This window comes from Athene noctua, chromosome 8 (assembly GCF_965140245.1).
Source record: "Athene noctua chromosome 8, bAthNoc1.hap1.1, whole genome shotgun sequence".
Classification (NCBI taxonomy): domain Eukaryota; kingdom Metazoa; phylum Chordata; class Aves; order Strigiformes; family Strigidae; genus Athene; species Athene noctua.
Window position 1 is genome coordinate 26,232,526 of NC_134044.1, and position 18,538 is coordinate 26,251,063.

The 18,538-nt window shown below is 49.6% G+C and overlaps 1 protein-coding gene across 4 annotated transcripts; it reads left to right on the forward strand.

Moving 5' to 3' along the window:
• Window positions 1-3,502: 3,502 nt before the first annotated feature.
• On the forward strand, window positions 3,503-17,543 carry SLITRK3 (SLIT and NTRK like family member 3). Of its 4 annotated transcripts, none has more exons than XR_012634036.1 (3): window positions 3,503-3,761; window positions 7,088-10,177; window positions 17,486-17,543. XR_012634036.1 is itself a non-coding variant. In XM_074911865.1 (2 exons), the coding sequence occupies exon 2, from the start codon at window positions 7,106-7,108 to the stop codon at window positions 9,968-9,970; it is 2,865 nt and encodes a 954-aa protein (XP_074767966.1). In that variant the 5' UTR covers window positions 3,503-3,761; window positions 7,088-7,105; the 3' UTR covers window positions 9,971-11,022. The 4 variants fall into 4 exon arrangements, 2 of the variants coding, with proteins under 2 accessions (XP_074767966.1, XP_074767967.1); XR_012634035.1 differs by lacking the exon at window positions 17,486-17,543 and adding an exon at window positions 10,592-11,022; XM_074911865.1 differs by lacking the exon at window positions 17,486-17,543 and having other exon boundaries at window positions 7,088-11,022.
• Window positions 17,544-18,538: the final 995 nt, after the last annotated feature.

The window sequence follows — 18,538 nt, forward strand, 5'->3', positions numbered from 1 at the left end:
TGAATCATTAGATAAAAATCTGATCTTGAAATGCCAGGAATCGGCGAGGATAACAGAACTGTCAATTTTGTCAATTAAAAACTCCCTTTTATTTTGCCTTCTTTTCTCTTTTATTTTTAATAACAACCCATTAAAACTACCACACTCAAGATTTGCTGGTATTTGCTGTTCTATTTTAATACTATCTATTAGCTCTTTCCTCTTTTCTTTTTAATATTTACACATATCATCAAATATTGGGCAAAATTTCTCTGTTGAAAAAAAATCCCATGAGTAAAAACCAATTACATACAGCTTGTTACTGAGGGCATGGCTGGGGTTTCTCTACAGCTGCAGTGTCCTATTGCGTTTAAAGTAGCTGAGGACGTTTACGTTAGAAGTAGTCCCTGCTAATATAATTTGGCACATTGGTATTTCTTAACTTCATCTAAAAATAATGCATCAGTTACAGTGGATACTGGGAAAAATCAACAGCTATCCCATAGGTTAATAAATAACTGATAATGAGGTGACTAACGGTAAAAATTGTGGCCAGGAACAGCAGTTTGACATAAGAAGCTCTCCAACCCAAAGGATTCCAGCTGGAAAAGCCCAGTTTAAAATTCTTACATTTCCTCCATTTCATGGGTATTCACCAATGCTTATGCAGTTCAAATCATCTGCGCCTGTATTTATATACGGCGTGTCCAGTACCAGGACTGTATGGAGAAAAGGATACCAGCCTTCAGCCGAGCAGCCAGTGGTGGGCTGAAGACACCTTAGGGCCTCCCTGAAGTTGGAACAAGGACTGAGCCTTGGCCTGAGTTCTCACAGTCCGCAGGTGATCCTCCAGCAGTCAATGAACCCTTTGCATTGACTGGAGGGGGACAGGACAGCCCTCTGCATCAAATTCAGATCCCCTGAAAAGGACTCTGAACAGTTGGTACAATGGCAAGAGAGGTCGTGGTCCCTAAAACAATAATTGAGACAATATAACATCAATTTTAATAGATATATTCTCTTCCAAAGAAGGACTGTAGGTAAATTCCACCTGATGACTTTGTTTCTCCTTCTGTCTGATAAAAGAAGTAAGAAACAGAGAGGGAAAAAGAAAAGTTAAGCCTCATAAACTGCTTCACTACCTGCTGTGCAGAGAAGCTTCTCTATCCTGATTTTCCTCTGTCAACATTTTCAAAACCACTAAAATTTCTCAGTTTGAACAATTTGTAATATACAACCCCAAGAATATTTGAAAGCTTCTTTTTTTTTAAAAAAAAAAAAAAAAAAAGGAGGAGGAAAGATCTAAATTTTAAATATACCAGAACACACCAGATAAATGGAAACCTCATGGGAGTGCAAGAGGGGGTCACCAGAACAGTGAAGGAATTTTAAGCCTTTGCTCTGCAAGGCTCAGCTTTAAACCCAGCCCAGGCAGACTGACATTCTATCAGATGTCTGCCTCTTGCTGCCGTTGCAGCTCCAGCTGTTTCTGCCCAGGACCACTCTCTGTGTGCTGGAGACTTCCAGCACTGTATTTTCCACAGCCCAGAGCTCTGGCCTTTTCTCCTAGTTCCAGGATTTCCACGTCACATGGATGAGCCCCCCAGGGGCGGGGTGCCAGCGGGAAGCCCCCTCCGAGCCGCGGGCCTCACCCTGCACCCCGACAGGGGCACACGAGCATGTCTCCCCGGAGCCCCCCGCCTGGCAGCTCTCCCAAGCGAGTGCATGTGGGCTTTGCCTCACGGATTAAATCAGCATCACAGCCCGCTCGTGCCTCTCCTCACCCCCTCCCACGCCGGGGTTCCCGCATGTCACCTGCCCCCATCGAGGGCAGCTGGAGGCGATGCCCGTTCCTCGCTGGGCGAGAGCACGGCCGGAGCTTGGCTTTGCCGGGGCTTTGAGGCAGAAACACAACTGGAGCCCAGGCGCTGGCTGTATCTAAAACCTCTCAACACTCGGATCCAGAACCTCTAAACGACTCCCTAGCTTTAACAAGATATAGAGAGCCAGGAAGCAGCTCCCATCTATAATAATTACAAGAGAGTTTCCCTTGCCCTTGCACTATTTATTGCTTCTGCCCTTACCATAGATTGCTCGAGACAGAAGAGACTATTAAAGATCAGAATATTTCTTTCTGGACAGGCTGGGCGAGCTTTGGTAGCGAACTCCCTCTTAGTCTCAACCTTCTGTTGGGAAGGGAAGGGGCTGGTTCAGGCTGCGGGCTGAGCGAGGCAGTAACTCCCTGCGCTGCAATGACTGCAGCGGGGGGAACGGGAACGTGACGCCGTAGCGATACTTTCGGAAAGGTCTAATAATTGGTCAAGTATCTTTATGGAGTTTGTCACAAAAGTTAGCTGTGGTTTCCCTCTCCCTTATTTCCACAAGGCTGCCTGGGGGGGGGGGGGGGGGGAAGGTGCATTTCAGTAATTACAACTGAGGCTGGAAAGAGGCAGCTGGGAGGGCCCCTGCCAGCCTCCCACCCAGACCACACGCATCTTCCCTGACTCCACAGCTCCGGGACGGGGTTTTGCAAGGAAATAGCTCACTTGCCAATAATAATAATAATTATTACTATTATTAATAATCGAGTGACGTCCTAATCTTGGTTACATCAGTCCGCCGTCCCCTTAGCCGGAGCTCCTGCCAATCACACTCACGCTGATCCTGCTCCCAGCGGGTTGTGTCGACAGAAGGAGCAGAGACAGAAAAGCTGGAGCTGCTCCGGCGGGAGGGAGGTGTGGGGGAGTGGCCCGCGGGGATTTCTGCCGCCTGCCTTGGAGAGGAGGGGGACACACACACACACAAGGGGGGGGGCACAGGTCTTTCAGCCCGGCGAGCTGAGCTCTCCCCCGCATCCCTCCGCGGAACTGCGAAAGGATGGCGACAGGACGTGAGGGGCCACACCGCCCCCCCCCCCCATCTCCCCATCTCCCATCGCACCGAGGGCATCCCGCGGGGGCCACCCTGGCTGCCAGGCGAGGTCACAGCCATGGGAGGCTGGCACAAAACACCCCCCCACACCCCCCCCCCCGGGCCGGACCGGGAGCCGGCGGGTGTCCCTGGGCGCGGGGGACCCGGCGGGGACGCTGCCATCCCCGAGGAGCCCTGCAGCGCTCGCTGATTTGCATTCAAGGGCCATCCCCCCCGCCGCTCCCCCCCCCCCCCCCCCGCCGCCCTCCCTCCTCTCTTCCCCCAGCCCATCTGCAAAACTTGAAGGCAGAAGCCCTGAAAAGGATGACGAGCGTTATTCGGGGGCTTTTCGGAAAGTTGCGCCCGGGGGAGCGGCACTGCAAGGGCAGGGCAGGATGGCTGCAGCCCCCCAGCACATCCCCCCCCACCCCCCCAAACACAGCGGGGTGCAGGGGGGGGGGCGTGCACACATCGTTCCCCTGAGTTGGTGTTAAAGCCGCCGGGCGAGCTTGTTTCAAGAACAAACTGTTGTGATTTCCCCTTTTCGCCTTTTTTTTCTCCGCCCCCCCCCCACCTCTTTTTTAAAGGGGGGGTGTCAGGTGCATGTTGCCTGCTGGTACCCCATGTTGCTCCCGCGTCAGAAAATGAATGATGCAGCAATTTAATTAGGAGGGAGCGGTGCGTCCATATTGCACCGGCGAAGGAGAGCTTCGGAGGCTGGGAAAGATGGTGCGTGTCCGCGGGCGCGGAGGCAGCGCCCCTACCCGCGGAGAGCGCCGTCGGGGCGGCAGGAGGCCGCGGCCCCCCCCGGGCTCTCCCTCCCGCACCTGCAGCTTTGTCCGTCAACTTTTTGCCACCGAGCCGCGGTTCCAGTTAAGTCTCCTCCCGGCCGGCTTTCCCCGCGGGTGCGGAAGGGGAGCTCGGGTTTAGGGCGAGAGCGGGGACAGCCGAGGGGGGGACCCGCGGGATGCCCCGCGGGAGCCGCGTAACTCCGCTGTGCGTGGAGATACGCGCATATGTGCGCCCGGGGATGGGATGGGTGTGAGTGCCTGCGGGGTGGGTGTGCGCGGGATGTGCGCGGGTGCGGGGATGCAAGAGGCATCGCGGGGGACACCCCTCTGCCCTGCGCGCAGCCTTTCCCTCCCTGGGGGACGCAGAGCCCCCCCGCCCGGATCCCCGGATCCCCACAACGCCCCCCCCGGCGCATCTCGCCCGCCAACTTTCAGCCACGGGCGAACCCGCGCAAGCCACGCGCTGCGCGCCCTCACCCCCTCCCTCCGCGGATCCACCGCCCCCCGCGGGCCACTTCTCCCCCCCCTCCCCCCCCCGCTTCTCCCCGCGCAGCCCCGTTACCTGCCTGCGGTTCCCGGGGCGGGCAGATACCGGCCGGCGGCGCTGCCCTCCGCGGGCGCGGCCGCGCCGGGCGGAAGGATGCGGGAGGTGCCCGGGTGTCTCCCCCGAGGTTTTTGGCTTTGCCTCCGAAGGCTGCGGGGCTGGAGCGGCGGCACGGCCCCGGGACCGGAGGGGAGAAGGAGAGGGGAAGGAACGGGGGCCGGAGCGGGGAGGCGGTGGCAGCGCCGGGGGGAGCCGGGCCGGGACCCCGCCGCCCTTCTCCGGGGCCCACCGGGCTGCTCTCCGCCGCAGCCCCGGCAGCTCAGCTGGCGCTTGCAGTCAGAGCATCTTTGATTTCCTTCAGAGTTGGGCTTTTTTTTTTTTTTCTTTTTTTCTTTCTTTCTTTTGTTTTTTTTTTAGGAAGGTCGGAGGGGGGTGGGGGGATGGGGAGTGCAAATTGTGACCCATCCCGGCGGCTTTTTCCTCTCTGATTCTTCTTTTTTTTTTTTTTTTTTCCTCCCCCATCTGCTCGTTTCCCACTTCCCTTCCTCTCCACCAACCAGCCCCCTCCTTCCCTCTTTAAAAAAAAAAAAAAAATTAAAAAAGGCAGGGGGAAGGAAAAAAAAAAAAATGTATAGTCAGGGCTTCCCAAATGCGCGCCCCCGACCTGGTGCCAAGCGCGCCCCCTTCATTTGTTCCCCTTCTTGAAGCTCATTTTCATGACGTGGAAAAGCCTGATCCAGGGCAACAACCCCACCACACACACACACACACACACACACACGCGCACACACACGCACACGCGGGGAAGGAGCGGAGCCCGCGTTCCGCCGCCGCGCCCCGGCCCTCCCGCTCCGCGCTGCCGGTGCCCGGAGAAGGCGGCGGCGGCGGCGCTGGAGCCTGCAGCAGCCCCTCTCCTCCCTCCTCCATTGAGTGTGCCAAACAGCAGCTCTGCATCCTAAAGAAGATCATTGAGGGGCTCATTGCATTCCCAGCACGTCTCAGGCTTGCTTCTTTTTTTTTTTTTTTTTCTCCCTTTTTTTTTTTTTTCCTTTCGCCTCAGCTTCAGCAGGAGTAGAGAGAGAGAGGGAGAGAGAGACACTGAGAGGGAGAGACAGAGAGAAACCAGCAATCTTTAAACTCGAGCTTTTTTTCCCCCTTCCCCTCTTTTTTTTTTTTTTTTTTTTTTTTGTAACGATGTGCTAAAATCTCTCCTGCAAACCGGTAAGTACAACCTTTCTGGATCCTTTTGTTTCCGCCTAGGGTCAAAGACACCCCCTCTCCCAAAAAGAAGATCTAATAATCCTCTTTATTTATTTTTTTTATTTTTTATTACAGCCCTTGCAGAAGAGAAAGAACTTAAGTGGCTAATATTTTGCAAAGGAGACAGAGAGACTGATACTGCAATATAGCTCTCATCTCTCTCCCTTCTTCCCAATTAGATGCTGGTTTTAATTGCAGAGGGTATTTCTCTTTTCATGCTTTCAACCATCTCCTCTTTCCCACAGGGGAGGGTTTCATTTGCAAGTTGATCCTAAGGATTTCTGTTCCTCTGGTATTTCTCTCCCCTAAATGCATCTTTCTGCTCTTAAGTTTGTGGATGGGGGGCAAAATTTTCTAGTTCTTACATGAGGAAGGCAAAAAGGACCTTTTCTATTGAGAGATTAAGACTAAAAGCAACGATCGCTCCGAATAATTCTAATGGGCATTTCAGTGATTCAAGGAAGGCTGCATCACCACCGTTATTATTACCGTCCTTAGCATTTCTCTGTGCCCATACATTTAAAATATCTGGTGAAAGGAAGGGTGAAACCATATGTTGAAGGAGCTGCATCTCATTAGTACAGTATTATTTTCATCTGATTGGAGAAGAATGGTGTCTTCATTCGGAAACGTATATAGTAGGATAGATAATTTATCGGCTGGTAAGTGTCAAGGTATTTTTTTCTTCCACTTTCAGCTTTTTAACCGGGTCTCCTGCTTGGTCCTGGGGGCGCAAAATACCCTAATCCAAGGCAGGTTGAGCGTTTCAATCCGAGGTGCCTCTTTAGCTGTCACTTCCCTTTAGATCTGCTGATCGCATGGGCATGTGCTTTAGAAAGATTAATCATCTCTAAATGCTTTAATCAGCTAAAATGACTAATATGTGGTATGTATTTATCTGATAATATACCAGTTGCATTAATTCATCGGCGCGTTTAAGAGGGGAAGATTTTCTTTTAAATCAGGGTCGTTAACCATTTACTATTTTAAAGACGTTGTGGGGATTTTCTGAAGGGAACCGTTTCGCCAGGGACATCAGCAAACCTTGCACATTCCTTTGAACTTACGTATGGAATACATTGAGCCGGGAGGGAGAGAGATTCAAGGATGGAGATTGAATAACTTTGGGAGTTTGCATGTATGAAAGATGTAGTGCGACACTGGAGAAATCTACCCACTGGTGTTTCCCCCTGTAGTCAGTGCGGGGCTGCGATGGCTACAAAGCTGAAATTGCAAACAAGTATGAAATACGTGTGGCTCTGAACACCGGTCCTACGGTGGAAATCGTGTAAAGACGCAACGTGTTCAGCCTGTGTGCTCGTGTTGCTGTGTGGGTCTGCATGTGCTGTCCTCTTTATAGGTGGCATTTGCCAGAGGGGGGGATAAGGGAGGCTGGTATCGCGTGATTAAACCTTCTCCCATCTCTTAAGTATAAATCAGGGCAAGGCTCGCCCATCCGACCCCCCTAGAGTTGGTTGTGAACGTCTGCCCAACAATTGCTGAACTTTCCAGGAGCCTAACACGAGTCTAGCAGGTAGGGGCTTAGTGAAAGGAGCAGGGCGGGACAGAATTACTGAAATCTGCGTTTCTCTTCCCGTTGCAGTTTTGTAAACATCAACAAATGATGAAACCTTCCACGGCAGAGACGCTTCATAAAGGAAGGATGTTGTGGATAATTCTTCTAAGCACAATTGCTCTAGCATGGACTACACCAATTCCCTTGATAGAGGACTCAGAGGAACTCGATGAGCCCTGCTTTGATCCATGTTACTGTGAAGTGAAGGAGAGCCTTTTCCATATACATTGCGACAACAAGGGATTTATAAATATTAGTCAGATAACAGAGTCGTGGTCGAGACCTTTTAAACTTTATCTGCAGAGGAATTCCATGAGGAAATTGTACACCAACAGTTTTCTTCACTTGAACAATGCTGTGTCTATTAACCTTGGGAACAATGCACTGCAGGACATTCAGACGGGGGCTTTTAACGGGCTCCGAGTTCTGAAGAGGTTGTATTTGCACGAAAACAAGTTGGACATTTTCAGAAACGACACTTTCCTGGGTTTGGAAAGTCTGGAATATCTGCAGGCAGATTACAATGTCATTAAACGGATTGAAAGCGGGGCGTTTCGAAACCTAAGTAAATTGAGGGTCCTTATCCTAAATGACAATCTTATCCCCATGCTTCCCACCAACTTATTTAAGTCCGTGTCCTTAACCCACTTGGACTTGCGTGGGAACCGGCTAAAAGTCCTTTCGTACCGCGGGATGTTGGACCATATTGGCAGGAGCCTGATGGAGATCCAGCTGGAGGAGAACCCGTGGAACTGTACGTGCGAGATCGTGCAGCTGAAGAGCTGGCTGGAGCGCATCCCCTACACGGCCCTGGTGGGGGACATCACCTGCGAGACCCCCTTCCACTTCCACGGGAAGGACCTGCGGGAAATCAAAAGAAGTAAGCTCTGTCCCATGCTGTCCGACTCCGAGGTGGAAGCCAGCCTGGGCATCCCTCAGCTGTCGTCCAGCAAGGAGAACGCGTGGCCTACGAAGCCCTCCTCCATGCTGTCCTCCTTCCATTTCACCGCTTCCTCTGTTGAGTACAAAACATCCAATAAACAGCCCAAACCCACCAAGCAGCCCCGGGCGCCCCGGCCTCCCCCGACACCCCGCGGCCTGTACCCCGGGCCGAACCAACCGCCCGTGGCTGCCTACCAGACCCGGCCCCCCATCCCCATCATCTGCCCCACGGGGTGCTCTTGCAGTTTGCACATCAATGACCTGGGCCTGACGGTTAACTGCAAGGAGCGCGGGTTTCACAACATCTCCGAGCTCCTGCCCAGGCCCTTGAACGCCAAGAAGCTGTACCTGAGCGGGAATTTGATCCAGAAAATCTACCGCTCCGATTTCTGGAATTTTTCCTCCTTGGATCTCTTACACCTGGGGAACAACCGCATCTCCTACGTGCAGGACGGGGCTTTTATCAACCTGCCCAATCTCAAGAGCCTGTACCTGAACGGCAACGACATCGAGCGGCTCACCCCGGGCATGTTCCGGGGCCTGCAGAGTTTGCATTACCTGTACTTCGAGTACAACCTGATCAGGGAAATCCAGCCGGCGGCCTTCAGCCTCATGCCCAACCTGAAGCTCCTCTTCCTCAACGACAACTTGCTCCGCACCCTGCCCACCGACGCCTTCGCCGGCACCTCCCTGGCCCGCCTCAACCTGCGCAACAACCACTTCTTGGCGTTGCCGGTGGCCGGGGTGTTGGAGCACCTTCACGCCATCGTCCAGATCGACCTGAAGCTCAACCCCTGGGACTGCACCTGCGAGCTGGTGCCGCTGAAGCAGTGGCTGGAGGCGCTCAGCTCCGTCAGCGTGGTGGGCGAGGTGCTGTGCGCCAGCCCCGAGCGCTTGGCCCGACGTGACCTCCGCGCCCTGGAGCTGGCGGCCCTCTGCCCCGCCGCCCTCCGCCCCGCCGCCGCCGCCGCCGCCTCGCCCCCCGCCGCCCCTCCGCCCCCCGCCGCCACCGGGGCCGCCGCCTACGAGCTACCACCGGCCTCCGCCGCCGTCCCGCTCTCCGTCCTCATCCTCAGCCTCCTCGTTCTCTTCTTCTCCGCCGTCTTGGTGGCCGCCGGGCTTTTCGCTTTCGTCTTGCGCCGGCGGAGGAGGAAGATGCCGTTCCGCGGCCCGCGGGGGGAGGCAGCCGACCTGGGCGGCGTGGCGCTGCGCTGCCCGCGGATCTTCGAGGAGGGCGGCGGCGGCGGCGGCGGCGGCGGCGGCGGCGGCGGCGGCGGGGGGGGGGGTGGCGGGGGGTGCGGGGAGCGCTCCCCGGAGAAGGGTCCCCCGGCGGGTCACGTCTACGATTACATCCCGCACCCGGTGACCCAGATGTGCAACAACCCCATCTACAAGCCGCGGGAGGAGGAGGAGGAGGAGGAGGCGGCGGGCGGCGGCGGCGGCGGCGGGGAGGCGGCGGAGCTGCTGCGGGGCGGCGGCGAGCGCTTCGCCCCCGCCGCCCCCGCCGCCGCGCAGGAACCGGGCAGCAACTACCGCACCTTGCTGGAGAAGGAGCAGGAGTGGAGCCTGGCCGTGTCCAGCTCGCAGCTCAACACCATCGTCGCCGTTCACCCCCAGCACCCCGCGGGCGGAGGGCTCGGGGGGGGCGGCGGCGGCGGGCTCGGGGCGGCGGCGGCGGCGGGTGGCCCCACGCGGGACCGCGACCGCCCGCCGCCCTGCGCCGTGGGCTTCGTGGACTGCCTGTACGGCACCGTGCCCAAGCTGAAGGAACTGCACGTCCACCCCCCTGGCATGCAATACCCGGACCTGCAGCAGGACGCCAGGCTCAAAGAAACCCTCCTCTTCGCGGCCGGCAAGGGCTTCTCAGACCACCAAACCCCCACAAGCGAATACCTCGAGTTAAGGGCCAAACTCCAAACCAAGCCGGATTACCTCGAAGTCCTGGAGAAGACCACGTACCGGTTCTGAGCGCCGCCCCGCCGCCCGCCCCGGCACCGCCGCATGCGAGTAGAGGATACAGCTGTGTGCTCTCCCCCGCCAGATGTGCGCGCTGCGGGGAAGGGCCGTTCTCAGATCATTAATCGATGAAGTGCCTTCGCAGACTTTTGCCAGCAGATGTTAATCAATCATTATTTTTTATACTGAAACTGAGACTTTGACTGTGCCATGTCTAAGGTATATTATTATTATTATTATTACCGGGGATCTTTGTATTGATCCTGACTAAGTAAATTCTATGTGTGTCTCTCTCTCTTTTTACTTTTTTTTTTCTTTTTTTCTTTTACTTTCTTTTTTGTTTCCTTTATTTTATTTTATTTTTTTCCGTTGAAGTAAACTCCCTTTATATTTTCCCTTGGAGGGGGAGGGGGAGGGAAGATAGCATTTTGTGGCTTGCTTTCTTCTTGCCCATCATGGCACAGATTCTGTACATTTATTTAAAAAAAGAAAAAAAAAATGCAAAGAAGCAAACGAGCGCAGTTTGCTGCATGCCTGGAAACTGCAAGAGGGAAGGGAGGGGAGGGTCTTGCTCGAATGTCTCACTCTTGTCTCTCTCCCTCCCTCGCACCCACCCTCCACCCTCACCGCCAGCCCGGCCCCTCCGCGCAGCGCCCGCCGCCGCGCAGCGCCAGGTCCCGCTGGCCGCGGAGGGGAATCCCGTGGGCTGGGGGAAGCCATCGGGAGCCGAGCAGCCCAAAGGATGTAACCACGTGGCGCACACACCTAGGGGATGCTCAGCGACACTTCATCACGACGCCATGGTTTTTTGGAGGACATCCGCACTTTCCTAATAAAAGCAAGATGCAAATATACAGAAAAAGGAAAAAAAAAAAAAAAGCTACTGGGCACCTATCACTAACAGCTTTGTAGGAAGCATTTTTAATGTTTTCTCTCATGCACACATACACGCACACACGCACACACAAAGGTACAACAATGTGCATATATTTATTCTGTAATTTCAAGTGAATATAAATTGTAAAGGTAATGTTTAATCATTGTACAGTGATGCGTCTGGTATAGCTTTCCTAATAAAACGTTTTGAAAAAAATGCATATATATATATATATATATACCCATATATATATATATAGGAATACAAAGCTTGAACCTGAAACTTCAGCTTCCCCCTGCTGAGATTTCCTTCCCCCACCTTAACCTTGAAAGCTATTTTATTAATAACAGCTCAATGCACTGTGATGTTAACAGAGAAAAACCCTGTACAGCTTCTCTTGCCAAGATACCACCCGAGACTTTTAAAAATCCGATTTTACAATTTGTATTCCCACGTCGCCCGGTACCGATGGCGGTTCCTCGTGTATATAAAAATAGGCAGCGAAATGAAGGCCGCGTCCTCGCGTGGCGTTTGTGGCAGGAGCGTGGCCTGGAGGAGGCCGGGCCGGGGGTGCCCAAGCGAGCAGTCGGGGCGGGGTGGGAAGGGGGAACCCAAGCGCGTTGCGATTTTGGGAAAAGGGCGAAGCCATTTGGGAAGAGGATCCCCACGGCCTCAGCCCGCCGGCCTCCCGCCCCGCTCCTGCCGCCGCGGCGCGGCCGTTTGCTCCCCGCTGAAACCGGAGCGAGACCAAAGACGATCGGATTTCCCTTCCCGGGAAGGTCCCGGTTGGTATCTTGGCCCCCCCGCCGGTACTTTGGGTTTTTTTGGCCTTTTTTTGGCCCCGTTGGTCCCTTGGCCCCGGCGGCCTCGGGCCGGGCCGGGCCGGGCGGGCGGCAGCGAGCGGCGGCGCGCGGCCGCCAGGTGGCGCCGCAGTTCCAGCGCTGGCGGCGGGAGCGCGGGGAGGCCCCGCGCCAGGCCCCGGCCCCGCCGCTCCCGGCCCCGCCGCTCCCGGCCCCGGCCCCGGCCCGTCCCGCGGAATGTACCCCCAGGGCGCCTTGTACCGGGGCAGGCCGGGCCGCCAAGGGCAGAGCACGTAGGCCGGCGCCTGTGTCGCCGAGGCACTCCCCTCAAGTTCTTCGAACACAAAGAGTTTTCTACAGAAACATCAGATGCTTCTAGAAATAAGTTGTTTTAACGGAACGGCGGTGATATTTTCCAGGTGAATTGCGATTATTCCTTCCCCCCCTCAGCGTTAAAGGGGTGTCCCAGGGCATTACTCCTGGGTGAGGGCCCCGCAGTCCCCTCAGCCCCCGCCACCCACCCACCCTGCCTCCCGGGGAGCAACCCGGGGTCCCCCAGCACAAGGCGTTGTAATGGAGATGAAGCCACCAGTGCTTGTTTTCACCCCAAGTGGCGCTATTTATAGCTTTTATAGCTTTGGCGAGTATGCTTGTTGCAGGCTTTTTTTTTTTTTTTTTTTTTTTTTTTTTGGTCAATCTGTCTTGGAGAGGCATCTGGGTGCGACAAAAATAATTTCCTGAGCCTTGGTAGTAGCCGTATGTGTTTTGAGATGGAGGGGCAGCTCCAAATGTCTGTAACTCTAGCATCAACTCCATAATATTAGTCAAAATATTACGCATTTGAATTGCCCAGATTCCTCTGTTGAGTTGTTAGTGCTTTATGACTACTGTCTTCAGCTCAAATCCCTTGGGGTTTGTTCATTTGTTCTTTTATTTTTAACGGATACTAGAAGAGCATGCACGTGTTATAAGTAATCAACATCAAAGCGCAAAGGCCAGATTCTCCTTAGGATAATCATAATAATTGCATTGATAAGACTACATGCAAGTAATGCGTGGAGCTATATAAATCAGGTTAAAGTACAACCCCTAGTGAGAGTGGTGCTGTATACATTTGGCAATGTCATCAAACCCCCAAGTGTTCATACTTGTATCCAAATACAGTAAAGCCAGTTGCAAATAATGTTTATATTTTAATTAAACCGCAGAAAGGTAAAGAGAATTTCAACATAACTATAGGTAGTAATCTCACCCGTGAATGGTGAGGAAATCTATTTATTCAGTGGAAATAAATTTGTTCTATGAGAATGGAATTTTGTATTAAAAGAGATAATTTTTGGCTTACGTTGAGTTACTTTTCTTTCCTTGTGTAGGAAACTTCCTTTTCCTTGTGTACTGGAATTGTTTGGGGATGATTTGCTCTGGAAGGGTTGACGACGTTTAACTGTGATATCTAATGCGTGTTCTCATGACGTCTGTTTTGCTATTTCATTGTGTTGAGCTGAGGCTGAGTGGGTGGCAGCACTACTTTCCACTGCAGGAAACAAAAGTGGATCCACCATCTCTGATCCGTAGTGGGTGACTCTTTACGTGCTTCAACTTGGGTTACTCCTAAGCAATAGGGAGTATTAATGATAATTATATCATTATCAGCAGTATTATTGGTAGCATTAATAATATTGGGAAGGAAACAAATAAAGTAAAATGATCTGCCTTTACACTGGAGCTGTTTGATGGGTTACTATTTTAAATAAATACTTTTTTTTTTTAGCTTATTTCACTATTGTACAACAAGTAGCTGGTATCGACTTCAGCAGTTCAGCTTGTGGCAGTGCTCAGAACCTGGCAGTAAATTTTTCATCACGTGTTTGTTTTATTCTCTTATTGGTTATATTGAAATTCTTCCTACAGGTGGAAAAGCAAAAAAGGCCAGGTAAGTCCCAGTCATAGCTGATAATGACTGCATACAGGAAAATAGGAAGGATGATCATGGTGCTCAATTATCGGTGCTCTTTCATATTTCCTGGATATTGTCATTGATGTCACTGTCATGTTCTACCCGGGTTAAAAGATTTGTTTGAGACTTGGAAATTGCTTCATGGATCTCTTGGCTGTATCAATAGTGAGAGAAAGATGTTTATTTTTATGGTATGAATAATAATCTGATTTCTGGAAAGCAATCCATCTCTGAACATCTGTCCAGCAAGCCAGGACCCGTGCTGCTCTAGTTAGGCGAATATTACAGACAGGTCATTTAACGATGAGGTCCAGTGGACATGAGTTAAGCTGTGGTGACTCCTGGGGTTAAACTGTGGTTGGTAACTAACTCCAGATTTTTTCAGAGACCTTTCCAGACAAAGCCACTTCTGAGCATGTCGGCAGAGCAGATCTCGTTTTAAGCTAGAAATGTGCAGTTATGGTCAACTTGTGTTCTCTGCTGTAAACTTGCACAGCCACAGGACAGAAAGATGTTGTTCTACAAAACATCAATATGCAATGCTCTGTGTTTCTAAAACACTAATGTGTGCAAGCAGTAGTTTGTGAGTGCTATGCTACTTCTTTCTTCAGGAACCTACTTCACACGAACTATTCACACGAACAAGATGTGATGAATTGGCTTTAGGTGTAACAGAAATGTTCATGTGAATAAAGTGTGTGGAATTTGGCCGTAAGTTTGGAAGTTCATTGCTTGGCTCCATTACTCAACCAAAGAGTATGACTCCTGGCAATGCTCCAGCCATTTAGGTGTGAACTTGTTCCAGAATTGCACTTTTTCCAAAGGCATTTGCTTTTACAACGTGGATTTATGTACGCTCGGAAATCAGGCTTCTGCGCGTTGTATATTCCTATTTTCTGAGTTTTCCAAGACTTGATTCTAAATCTGACTTCCTTGTAACTGAGCTTTACAGTGGATTTATGTATAGGTTGTACAGCACAACACAGTTTTTGCCGTGGGAGAAATGTAGAGAAAATTCACCCAATATGTTGTTTCACAACTTCTTCATATGAACAACAACTCTTTGTACAAAAAATATACTATTTTTTAATACTTTGTAATGCTGATGTGAGTGGAAATTTTTTTTTTTTTCCAATTTTGAAAAAATTCTGTTTTATTTGGGCAAGTGTAGCTATGCACTTGTTTGAAGCTTGTTCGAGCTAGTGGAAGAAGTGGAATCCGCTTGGAACAAGCCCTTGTGTGGGTAGAGATAAGAGGCCTAATTCTGCTCCCTTGAATCCAGAGGTGAAATACCACATTACTGCTCAGTTTCAGTCAATGGACTTGAATGAAGGGCAGAGTCTAATCTCAGAAAATTACAACATCTATTAAGTGGATTCAGGTATTTTGAGCCAAGTACTCCACAAGACTATTTCAGAACAAGATGAGTAACAGTATAGAGAAAATGATTTTGCTATCAATTTAGTAATTTTTCTGATTGACCTCATTCAAAAATTAACCAAACCATCTTTAGCGCTTCTCATTTTAAAATAAGAGCATTCGCTTAAAGAGAAATACGAGTGCGTCTCAACAGATTCAAGAAACATGGAAATTTGTCCCAGAGTTTAGACTTAATGTCATAGCTAACTAACTATGCTAATAAAACTTGTTTGATTAACATAATAATTACAGATTATTTGGAAATACTTTATTAGTATTATCTTTAAAAGCAAGAATATTAACAGGCGCTGATCGCTGTGTTTCATACCGGGTTTTTTTTAAATGTCTTTTTCTTGATCCTTATAGTTTCCCACTTTTAAAATGCTGTACTGCTATTTTTATTTTTGCTTAGGTTGTTGGAGGAGTCAGGGAGTTACCGATGAAAGCATTAGGTTTGCTACACATGGTGTTCCCCAGAGGGCTACTGGGGTGAAACTTGTGGGCTGTCTTTGATCACTGTGAAAGTATTTGGAAACACTCCCCTGTGGTGGCCTTTTCTCTGTTAGATTGGTCGATATTGTGGTGGTTTTCAGGATGGTGTCAGATGGCTCATTTTTGTGGAAAAATGATGGGAGGAGGCTTGAAGGAATGGAGCCCCTGGCATTGCTTTAGGAATCCCCTGTCCCACAGACCTACTGGGGAGTCTCTGGAGAGTGGATGTTGCATCAGTCTTTATATTTTTGAATGCTAAGGATTTTAATCTTAAGTGTGGGGTTATTTTTAGACATTATGAAGATGTATGTATGCGCAATACTAAGATGTTGGGTGCCTTAAAAAGAGTAGATAATAATAGAGGGCATAGCACAATATAAAATATTAATAAGTCATATGTCATATACTGAATCTTTAATGACCATTTACTTTTTCTAACATCTTTATTTTTCTACTAGAATTTTCTAAATCTCTCAAGAATATCCTGTATATTCTATGAATTCTGAAGAAATATTTTAGGTTAGCCAAGGGTTGAATCTCTCCGTATTTGGGAATTCAAACAAATACCACTAACTGTGGAGGAATAGTCCTGTCCATGGCATGTAGCGTGGCAATTTGGCATGCTGTTGTAGCACTGTACCAATAAAGGGGGTTCTCTGTGGCGATGAGGTTTTGCAGTAGGGCTTGAATAATTTCAAGTAGGAGTTCCTGAACTGTGATAAATCATTATTGGACTGGGATATGCCACCTGAGATGTGCTGCTGCTTGTGATGGCACTGCCATCCCTTCTGCTGCTGGTGGGCACCATTGCCAGTGGGGGCTCCTGTAACAGGAATCCTAAACAAACAAACAAACAAAAAAGCAGAATAAAGGTTTGGGAGTCTTCATCCTACAGGGACCGTCTCATCTGAAGTTAATGACTTTCCTCAAATGTTAAAGTGGCAATTATGGGAAAATGGTTTTTTTATGGGATTATGGGATTTTTTTTTTTCTTGTTTTCCTCAGCTTTACTCTGCTTTCTGGAGACAGTAGTTGTTTTACATGTTAAAGAACTGTAGGACTGTATTTGTTAATAGATTTTCAGAACATACTTGTTTAAAACTGAGTCAGTCTATCACAACAGTAATTTGTCCTAAATGGAGTTTTCTAGAAAGCTACATAAACCTTTGGTTTTGTACTTGGTCTCTAAGTCATTATCTGTCTCTCTCTATATATAATGTCCATTATCTGAATCATCCTTCAAATGAAGTCTGTCATTGAACTTTGGCGGCTTTGGCTTTGCAAATCAAGGCCAATTAATGGTTGGGGGGGTTGTTTTATTCTTTGATTGTTTGGTTTGATTTTATTGTGTCTGACTGGAGAGAGGAGAACATTGCAGCGTGAAAATTCTCATCAAATAATACTTTTTAATAGGACTTTCAAATTTAATTCTTTCTCGTAATTTCTTTGGAGAATGAAGGAGCTATGCTCAAAAGAGTGTAGGAATTGCTGCTCAGGCTTAGAGTCGAAATGTGTTCACTCTGCTGTGTCCTCTCGTTCCTGAGAGTACCCAGGACAGTCTGACTCAAAGGAAGATGTAAGAAATTCCCAATAGTGAGATTACAGGGTCAGATGTGGCCAGCTAACCAGCTCTCAGCCTGAGCAATCAGGTACGTGGGGTACTGCACCACTGGAGGTACCAGTCCTGCGCGCACAGAGCAGGGGAGTGCTGGGCACTTAGAAAAATCATATTGTAGTGGTTTGGTGAAAAATTAACTTTAAAAAAAATGGCCGACAGTAATGGATGCTGGCCATGTAAAAGCTGGTCTCTGTGTTCTTTAGAAAATTCATCCAGTTTTTCTGGTGCTGTTAAACCACCATGCAAGGGCGTATCTGATCGGTCTTCATCAAATCACTGCTGAAAAAGGTGTATCACTAATGCATTCTTCTTAATTAGAGAGCATCGTTTCTTGTGGCATCACTTCTGTTATGTTTTCTTGCAGTGACCCAAAAACCTGGCTGCTTTGGAAAGTGGATAGTATTGGCAAGCCAAGAAATATGGCAAGTAAAGGTATTTTTTAGATCCAGTTTATGCTAGTGTTTTCTTCAAAGAAAGGGCAAGTCATAGCTATTGGCTCCTTGTTCTGCGGCCCTCACTGAGAATAAGTAAAGGCACTGATTAAGGCAAAGTGTCACTTATTGTTCAGTCCATGTTTAATTGTCCCCTTTGGTTTTAAACCAACAAAGAAAGAGATGTGGAAGTATCTATTTTTATATATATATATATATATATATATATATATATGTATATATATATTCATCCTCTGAGCAGTGAGGGGCCATGGTACTACAGCAGCAATGCTGATGGAAGGAGAGGCATTGGCATCACTGGGAGGTGGGTGAAATTGTGGTGAGTGGGAACAAGGCCAAGCCTAGCAAGGCAAACAGCACCTGAAAGTCAAGCATCTCACTGGGTTGGACAGTCAGCAAAAACATGCAATTCTTGTTGAAACCTCTCTTTTAAGAGCAGGTAAACAAATCTCTCACAGAATCCCAGTTTTTCCTGCATTTGGCCCCAAGTTCTCAACCAGCCTCCAGGTTGTTGGCATTCTCAGCGTTGCTTTTTACCTATCTGCATGCACAGATATTTGGCTGCCGATAAGTTTTAACACCTTGGTTTTCACATTGACCACGTGCCTGAAATGGAGACCAATTGAAAATATGGTTATCTTTGTTGGGTTTTTCTGTAGAGTGGTGTTTTGCACCTCAAGACTTCATTCTGTAAGATGTATCGACTGGATTGCCTACCTGTAACTCAGCTTTGTAAGCAGCCTCCCGAGGTTAGCCGTGGTGGTATTACATGCCTTGTGCTTTGCCAGCCCCTACAAGCCAGCCAAAGTCTGTTAAAGCCTTCAGAGCACAAAACACTGATAAGATGGATCTCTAACAGGTATGCGTCAGGGATAAAGTGGAGATGTTCCATTTGCAACAACCTAAAATTAGTTGCTGTTCACTCAAAAGCAGTAGTAGCTGCCTCCTATGTCGTTACTTTTGCT